This window comes from Nicotiana tomentosiformis, chromosome 12, assembly GCF_000390325.3.
Source record: "Nicotiana tomentosiformis chromosome 12, ASM39032v3, whole genome shotgun sequence".
In the NCBI taxonomy this organism is placed as follows: Eukaryota; Viridiplantae; Streptophyta; class Magnoliopsida; order Solanales; family Solanaceae; genus Nicotiana; species Nicotiana tomentosiformis.
Window position 1 is genome coordinate 118,588,007 of NC_090823.1, and position 9,288 is coordinate 118,597,294.

Sequence of the window (9,288 nt, forward strand, 5' to 3'; positions counted from 1 at the left end):
ACCCCAAAAGCTTCAAATAGAAGATAAATGTGGGGGGTGTGGGGGGGGGGGGGGGTAGGCCGTGGTACAGAGAAGTACTCAATTATTAAACTCCTATAGATTGCACCACTCAACTATTTTTAACCTTTATTTTTATTTCTGAAGTTTTTCCAAAAAGAATACTAAGAATAGTAATATAAGGACAGCAGTACACTACACAGTAGTACTCTCTTTGATTCATTCGGCTAAAATACAGACTGTTTACAACTAATAATAATTAGAACAATTATTGTAGAAGATTATTTTAGTTTGAAATTAGAAGTAAGGATTACTCCATAATTTAAGGAATACATCAAGGATCATTACCAACATTTAGTTGACATCAATCATTTGAGGATAGTTGGTATTTGTCTAATTGGACGACAAATTTACACATGCAATGTTATTATTGATTTGTGTAAACATCAAGCGAAGTATGAGTAAGCTTTTACTGTTTACTACTAATTACATTTCAATCTTCACCAGCATATTTGCAAGTAATGGTCCTCATTTGCAGAATTTGTACTTTTTATGCATTAATAGTAGTATATGTATATAACTTAAATCCTTGACTTTATCACTTGATGGATGACTACAGTTTCACAAAAGTTTGTTCAGTATGATGTTGATGTGCATTTATCAGCTTTGATAATTTGAATACGTTGAGACCTTTAGCCTCCCTGTATAACAACATTTCACTATAAAAGCCAAGCTTTTCCGGAACCAATTTTTATGTTATGTTATAATATATGTTCTATATAACAGCACTTCGCTATAACATCCAAAAATATTCGAAACAAACAAGGCTATTATAGATTGGTTTGACCGTACAATTTTTCTATTTAACACTTCTTTGTAGAAAACTGTACTCTAAAAAAAGGCAAGGTTAACAGTTAACTAGACTGTCCATTTTGCAATATCATATTTCAGACATTTTTCAAGTCACAGATTGCATAAAAATAGCAGGCTAAATTTTCTGAGTAGCAACAAAAGCACAACAGCAGGTTGATCAGAACTAGTTCAAAATGGTTTGTTCCTTTCGTACAGAGAGACAGAGATTGTTGTTTTAAGTTTACTGATACCTCCATAACATACTTAGATAAACGACCAGTTCACGAACATAAAGCTGATACAATGAGCATTATCTTCTTCATTCACAACCTTCCAAGCCACAGCTTTCTCATAAGAAACAGGCCTACCCATGCTCGACAAACAGATTCCACCTCGGAGACACGCAAAGCCCTGTCAGCAGATGTGGCGACATGGTTAGTACTATGCTGGCGTTGGTCTTAAATCCAGAAAATTTTCAAGTTCAACATGCTTGGAACACTCCCCACTCTCTCGGAAAAGATAGAGAATCACTTTATTCTGGACAGTTATAGCAAATTTAACCTAGTGAACTTTTCTTAAACTTTAATATTGAAACTTCAATGCAACCGTGCTAACTCAGCTCGTCAAATGTTAAATAGCACACTGTAATAGCAGACAGTAGGTACAAGACCATCCAATCACTGCCTCACTAATTCAATATAGATTCCACATAAATGAGTTAAGTAACACACCTGTTGCATTATCTGTGGGAACTCAGAGCAGAGGTTTTTCCTTCCATGTTCATCAAATATTTTCTCCAAAGAAATATCTTGAAGTGCAACCAAAGTTGTCTCGAGCATGTCAAGACCTGCTTGGTTTGCAAATGTGAAAACTGGCAAAGCCTGCATAAATATTTAATTTCAGCATATCCATATGCCCAAAAGATCTAAAAATTGTTAGCAGGTGAAACAAACAGCAACATTGGTGTTAAAAGCCCAAGTCACAATCTAGATTTCTCACTTCTAGCTGCGGAAAGTGCATTGTACTGCATATAGAATATTTATACAACTAGTAATTATTAAATTAGAGATTTCTTATGAAGGTTCTGAATACACAAGGATGAGAAAGGACTGCAGTGGAAGAAGGTTTAGAAAGCAAACCTTTGCAGAGCAGCAGATAATAGCATCTGAGTGTTGCCATAGGCTTTCGAGGACTGATTCACTTCCTTCACCACTCAATTTCGGAAGCTCCACACCCAAATAATGCCTTGGAATAAAGAGGAAATAGAGTCAAACACTTTAATTAATGGACGACAAAGATGCATTTGAAGAAGACTTTTAATTGGAAACAAGTAAACATCATTTGCACATCAGCACTTGCAGAAATCAAAAAACGAAAAAGAAATCAAACATAAAACAAAGAGAATCCAATTCTCTCGTTTTAGAGGTAAGCAAACACATTTCAACAATAACAGAAGAAAAGTACAATTGAGTGGGAACAGATTGAATGGTTGATTGACAGCGGAAAGACAAGACATATAGCAACATGACAATTGTATGACTGGACCAATATAGGTTGCCAACAAAGTGACAAACCATGTAATACATTGAATGGAAATAACTCGTATGTTTTATTGATCGGGAAGAAAAGATATATACTGACATGACCGTTATACGTCTAAACCAACATAGGCTGTCAACTAACCATGTATGTCACTTAAGATTGGGCTTAGAAAATCACAAACTAATATTTCAGGCAATGTGCAAGTATATGCCACGCACCTGTAACTTTGGCAGATCCACCGAGCTAGTGTATGTGCTTCAGGAGTCCCCAGAGGCAGACGAAGACCTCCCAGGGAACCGAAGTGAGATGGAGAAAGTGCTAATGCAACCCTCTGAACAGATGAAATAAAGCTTCGGACATACTTTCGAGCCATTGATGCAACATTCTCTTGCATGTGACTTTCAAATGCAAATTGAAAAGCAATTGTCATTATAGATTTTGATGTGACACCAGTAGACTTGTCATTAACAACTTTACTTTCTGCTGGCCCAATCTCAAGAGCAGAAGTAAGATCAAGGGTACGATTTGGACTGGAGGCTTCCTGCATGAAATTGCATATTCTCAAACTACTCAGAGAGGATAACAAACAAAGAAGGAAAAAGCCCGGTGCACTAAGCTCCCGCTATGCGCGGGTCCAGGGAAGGGCTGGACCACAAGGGTCTATTTTACGCAGCCTTACCCTGTATTTCTGCAAGAGACTGTTTCCACGGCTCGAATCCGTGACCTCCTGGTCACATGGCAACAACTTTACCAGTTACGCCAAGGCTCCCCTTCGAAAAAGAAGTGATGTAAGGGATGAATGTTCTAACCTTAGCAGAGTCTAGAGGAATGATGCGAAACCCAGAAGGAAGGAGCGGTGCATCATCAGCAAACGAGGCATCAATAGGAGCAAATATAAGTTCAGCACAGGTGCCAACAGCATTTTCATCCATTCCACTGCACATCTGCCAAAAGCACAGAACATGAGGAGTTAAAAACTGTTTTAGAGTCAAAAACAGGCAGTTTAACCCAGCATATTCAGCATCCTATGCAAGTTTGACCAATAGATCAATTCAGTCAAATCTTGCAGCATCATAACATAGCTATCAAGAATCCATATGCTCAACACTTGGATATGAGCAGACTTGTGATACTAAAGATGATGCATGGTAACTTTCATGTTTCGAAAGCTCAGGAAAACAGCATAGGAGCATATGGTATCTATAATAAATTTCCTTTTGGTACTGGACGGTTGTCCAGAGCCAGAGTAGCAACTGAAGTTTCTCAAACCATTAAGTTAAGCTTCTCAATCTTGTACAAGTCTGTCTCTTATAGAGGTACGGGCTTTGTTAGATCCAGTTAAAATTCTCTACAAAGGAACAAAATCCATATGCAGAAATGGAACTTACTTGCAGTAGGAACATATCTCTTGGCATTATAACATCTTCTGGAGAATGGCAAACTCCTTCCAACTTGATGACCTCCAGCAACTACTGAGCATAAAAGAGGTTGTGATCAACATTAATGATGAGGAATCCATCCCATATTATCCAAAGAAGACAGAAAGGAACAGTTTTAAGCATGCCCACATTGATTTAAATAGGATCTAGAACACTTGCCTCTTCATGTTCAGCGGTGTGTGCCAGTGGAAGTATCACTTGACCCCCAAAATTACAGACTCGGGCCCCAGGTAGGCTGCAAGGACCAACTTTAACAGCTGCAGCTGCGTAGGCATCAATATCGCTGTCTACCCATTCTGATCGATGCTCACGCAGAAATCTGAGAAGTACTGCAGGAGTCACACTCTGAACAACAGAAACAGGAAGATGTCAAAAAGCAAGATAAGAAAATGGTCAAGCCAAGATAAAGTACATAAGGAGGAGGAGGAGGAACTGTGTCAAGAAATTGATTGGGAAAAGCAAGCAACATCACTGGTAATAGCAGATCGTGTCCTCCATTTAACCATTTCACGTTTTTCAAGCAATTAAATATCTACAATTTGGGCGGTCTATCTTGCACTATACCAGACGAACATATCAGCATAAGTCATTGTGAAACCAATTTTAATTTTCTAAGGGGTTAAAAGCACCAAAATGTACTTATCTACATTGCATTGGAGAACAACTAAATGAGTTTTAGTAAAGCCAAGCTAATCTAGATTCTAGATACACTATCAACTTACCAAAATGGCCTTTTCTTTTAATTTGGTTGTTTAAGACTCTAAGTTATATCCATGCCATGAGAATTAGTCTTTCCGTAGCCCAAATACAGAGATTGAGAAAAGAAGAGAAAGACCAAGTGATCCAATTTATTTGACTATTCTCATCAATATTGTTTATTGTCTTGGAAAAAAAGTCAATACTCTCAGAATTTAATCAGTGCATTTGACCAGTTAGAGAATAAAGTGAGTTTGAAAAACATGGCTAATCAGTTATTTATCCATTTGTAGAAACAAGAAAGCCTGTAATTCAATTGTATAGCTTCAGGATGAAAATTGGCTGAGCTGACCTGTAGAAGCATCGATGCTTTTGCACACAAAACTGCATTGCTTAGAGATGTAAATTCATCAGCAAAAGAAAGGTTTAAACCCATCAACTTGTCGGGAGAAGAGTTAACAAGGATGGTAACATCATCCATTCCATCATTATCCAGCATAGACCAGCCCTCACTGGAGAAACCATTCAGAGCCTCATTGAAACCTCTGCCAAAATAATTCAAATAATAGTAAGTAACTTGAACAAAACCTGAAAGAGAACTCATCAGAAGTTAGTATATTCAAACCTGCTCAACTTCTTGCTCAATGCCCGTAGAGCTGCTGGTCTTCTACCCCAGTTAGTGACATTAGGTTGTGAAGCTTCCAAAGTTATCTGCCTCAGTTGGCGTAGTGCCTAGAAGTACAAGGCAAGGAAGAAAACCGCATTGAGTGTCGGGAGTACAAATAGAGTTTGAATTCTTACATGACATGTTGCACCAGATTTGATTAAAGTTCTTACTGCCATTGACGTCTTCTGAGCAAGCACTGCCGATGACTCATATAGTGGACGCAACACCTCTGGCACACTCCATGCCTGACAATAATAATACCAAAACTGTAACATGGCATAAGCAGGTAATTGTAAAGGATACATGAATTAAGACATAATAGATGACACCTTTACCTCTAAGTCCATATGATCTACAATATGGACAATAGAGCCGCCACCCTCACAAGGTCGAATCAGGTATCCACTAGGCAGCATTTCTGCTCTCACAAAATTCTGAACTGGGGGCATACTTGGACCATTTTGAGTATTTCCCAGTGACCTTTCACAAACCTGTGCATTTTATTGAATGAGATATTGGTTCATGATGTATGTGGAATACATACATTTTCCAATTGTAGGTATAGACACATCCAACAAATTGTACATGTCTGACCAAGCAGAAGTTTTATTCGGCTTATAATGGAGACATACTCGAGCATTTTAAGGAAAACATAAGCATTTCTGCTGGCACATAGTGTGATACTCATAAACATCATGAAAGTGATTCTGCACATGCTATGGAAACTTGGCAAAATTAAATTCCTTGATTCAAGAAAATTACTGGAAAAAGAAATCTCATACCACGAGGCTGCCATCATCCATAACAGTAGAGTAGCGTAACAGCCAGAAATCACGAGGAGGCGCCAATGTTGTTGGTGCATAAAGCTAAACAGTACGGAGCATCCATAAGATCATGAAGATTGCATAAAGGAACTGAAGGAAATAGTAGCAGACATTACAGGTAATAGTCACCTACCTGCATGTAGAGAAGTTCAATGGTTCCACCATTGGCAGTTGGCAGCATATTTAGAACTTCAACAGCTCGGCAGTCCCGATACCATGAAGGGCGATCCTTAAGGATTTCAGCAACCTAGAGGGAGCTTAGCCAATCAATTTCGATTTATTATTCCAAAGAAGACCTGAGAATAGATAACCAACTTACCCTCGTGGGATCTAAACCAACCAGGCCACAAGCTCTTGCTGCCATGCCAGTGCAACCATGAGAAATAGCAATGATTCCAATGGAATCCGGACCAGGCTAGTCATATCAACATGAGCATGATTAGGAAGAGTTATTCTGGCTTGGACAAACTTACTACTGATACAGTAACAATTAAAGTTAGGGAAAAGGTTTCAAAATACTAATATGGTCCTCACAAACCAAGAAGTTGACAAGGGTGAATACCAATCGCATGAAAGGTTCAGTCATGGATTGTACATTTTAAACCATAAGATTTTGACACAGCAAAAGCTTTTATTGTGTTAAAGATTATGGTCGGAGGTACTATGACCTTGATATTGTTAGCCAAGGAATTGGCAATTGCTTGGTAGTTCATCGAAATTATAATTGAAGAGAAAGAAGCGTCCGATTTCTTGCATTTGATGCTAATACATTATGGTTTGCTGATTTCGGTTACATAATATTGACTGGAACAGATTAGCTGCATGAATTCTTCTTCAATCGCGTGATAGTGGGGAATAGACTCTTTAAAAGAATTACAAAATTAATTAACCCATTATTTTATTTATGGATATACCTTCATTCCAGGCATTTGGACCCACTCAACAGCAGTTCCAGTAGCCTTTGATAGAAACTCTGTTAAAGTCTCTTCTGCAATGGACAAAAGCCTGGAAAAACACAAAAAGCAAGAAAATTGGCACAAGCCACCCACAAACATAAAAAAACAAGATAAGAAAAGGACCCAACAACCATAATCCCACTAACCCTGCAGGACTAGCATCTCTTGGCGGATGCTGAGGTGCCAAGTGGTGTTGACCACTTGTTACCACTGATTCACAACTGGTGTCTTTCGAAGCAATCTTTGTCTACAAATCAAGAACCACACTTTAATCCTCAACTACCTAAAATTGACTAAGTAAGGAGTAGCTGCTAATAATAATTCCTTAAAACAATAGCTGTTTGTTTGAATGGAAAGACTTACAGTTTGAGTTTGCTTGCGGAAGTAGCCATTTTCATATACCAGTTGAGAAACTTGCTTCTGCAATCTATCATTTTCTTCCATTAATAGCTTGTTCATTGCTGACAGCTTCCTATTCACACCCTGAAGTCTAGATGACTCTTTCCTCTGTTTTTCCCTGCATCTATATACCTCAAAACAAAACAAAAAAAAGGAAAGAATCAATCAATTAACTACGTCTTAATTCCAGATCAGTTGGAGTCTGAAATATGAATCCTTTATCCCAACTAATACAACAACAACTAAGCCTCAGTCACAAACAAGTTGGGGTCGGCTATATTTATCCTTAATCCATTGGTCGATTAGGCAATACCTAATGGACAAATACAACAACAACAAGGACAACTATGCCTCGGTCTAAAACAAGTTGGGGTCGGATATATGAACCAATGAATAAAAATATAAACTTTTACTAATTAGGCAATACCTTCTGTTCTGAAACCAAACTTTGATTTGCCTAGGCTCAATGTGAGAGAGAATAGGACATTCACGAATAAGCTGCTGGCGACGCATTGAACTGGGTTTTGGACACTCATGATATAGCCTTTCAAGAGCTTCAACCTGCTCAGGTGTATACCGGACATACTTCCCATTATCATCAACTGACTTACCATCCTTGCAGGACATTGACATTATTACTATTTCTTACACTCCAAAGACACCCCTTTATCCGATAGTTCCAAAATATGAGTAATCAACAAAACAAGATTCACAGCTTTCCCCCTTCTTCACAATAATACAAACACTTGCATCAAACCAAAACTTTTTCTTGGTAATACTAAAAGCAAGGGTCCCAAAAATATTGAGTAATCAACAAAACAAGATTCACAGCTTCCCTCCTTCTTCACAACAATTCAAACACTTGCATCAAAACCACACCTTTATCTCTTTTTCTTGGTAATACTAAAAGCTATGGTCCCAAAAATCAAGATTCTTGATGTGGAAAGAAATAAGCAGACAACCAATTACCAAAACGAAACGGCACTATCCTTAGCATCAAGCACTAGAAAACATATATCTTTCGAATTCAGAGCTCCCAAGAACTAAACATACATTTTTCACCAATACCAATATCAATTAAATACACCATTATTTCATAAAGATTTGTTCTTTTTTCACTCACTATAAAGATCTGCAAGCTTCATTTCCTCTTCCATCCACATGCCAAACAGTAAAGTACCAAACTTTAGACTTGGGTATTTACCAAAAAGATCCAAACTTTAAGCTTTTGAAAGCATAATGAGCAAAACCCAGAAACCAAATTTTCATGGCTATGAACTTCCCTCTTTCAGTTCTTTCCAAATTTCAGCATCTTTGAGTGAAGTAGGGAAGATTTTTAGGTATGATATTTATAAAAGGACAGATCTTGGATCAAGAAAATGAACTGATTTGGGGTATATGTTAGGAAAAAGTAACTGAAACTTGGGATAAGTACTGTATTTGGGAGGTAATGTGATGGTGGGGGGTGGGGGAGTATGGTTTTGTTTGGATTGGGAAAGTGGTTTTGAGCTGTCACAGATCAGTGGTTCGTTACCTTTTCTTTTCCTCTTTTGAGGCCAATTGAATCAGCCTACTACTCTACTACATATACATACAGTACAGTGTGACTCTTTTGCTGACTGCCGAGCTGCACCAGATATGGAATATCTCTGATTGAGACGTCGCTACGACCAATATGCCCTTGAAATGATGGAGCATATTCAAATTATATACAACATGTATACGGTTTAACATAATGTATTAAATAAATATTCATCTATATGCTTAAAATATAAGTTTATATATATATCACTGTTAAGAAAATTTGATGAGCGTAATAATACTTCGCATGCGATGTACAATAGTTTATTAGTTTTGGATCTTGTCTTTAAGTAGTATGTTATTTCCTTAGTTGGTCATACATAATACCGAATACA

General features: G+C 37.7%; 1 protein-coding gene across 2 annotated transcripts; it reads right to left on the bottom strand.

The window, feature by feature from the left end:
* Positions 1-900: 900 nt before the first annotated feature.
* LOC104096151 (homeobox-leucine zipper protein ATHB-15-like) lies at positions 901-8,969 on the bottom strand. Of its 2 annotated transcripts, none has more exons than XM_070191471.1 (18): positions 7,800-8,969; positions 7,376-7,496; positions 7,120-7,220; positions 6,932-7,022; positions 6,337-6,432; positions 6,151-6,264; positions 5,976-6,059; positions 5,529-5,684; positions 5,364-5,438; positions 5,152-5,258; positions 4,879-5,071; positions 3,990-4,175; positions 3,780-3,860; positions 3,201-3,335; positions 2,610-2,932; positions 1,989-2,094; positions 1,581-1,730; positions 901-1,260 (listed from the first exon to the last, which is right to left on the bottom strand). In XM_070191471.1, exons 1-18 carry the CDS (start codon positions 8,003-8,005, stop codon positions 1,114-1,116), a joined length of 2,472 nt encoding a protein of 823 aa, XP_070047572.1. In that variant the 5' UTR covers positions 8,006-8,969; the 3' UTR covers positions 901-1,113. The 2 variants fall into 2 exon arrangements, with proteins under 2 accessions (XP_070047572.1, XP_009600774.1); XM_009602479.4 differs by having other exon boundaries at positions 7,337-7,496; positions 7,800-8,968.
* Positions 8,970-9,288: the final 319 nt, after the last annotated feature.

Excerpts from the sequence above, each read along its gene's own strand:
- LOC104096151 (XM_009602479.4), bottom strand. The coding sequence starts at position 8,005 with ATGTCAATGTCCTGCAAGGATGGTAAGTCAGTTGATGATAATGGGAAG. Across the intron at positions 7,497-7,799 it reads GTTTGGTTTCAGAACAGAAG|ATGCAGGGAAAAACAGAGGA; the intron begins GTATTGCCTAAT and ends TGAGGTATATAG. Across the intron at positions 3,336-3,779 it reads GAGATATGTTCCTACTGCAA|ATGTGCAGTGGAATGGATGA; the intron begins GTAAGTTCCATT and ends TGCTTTTGGCAG.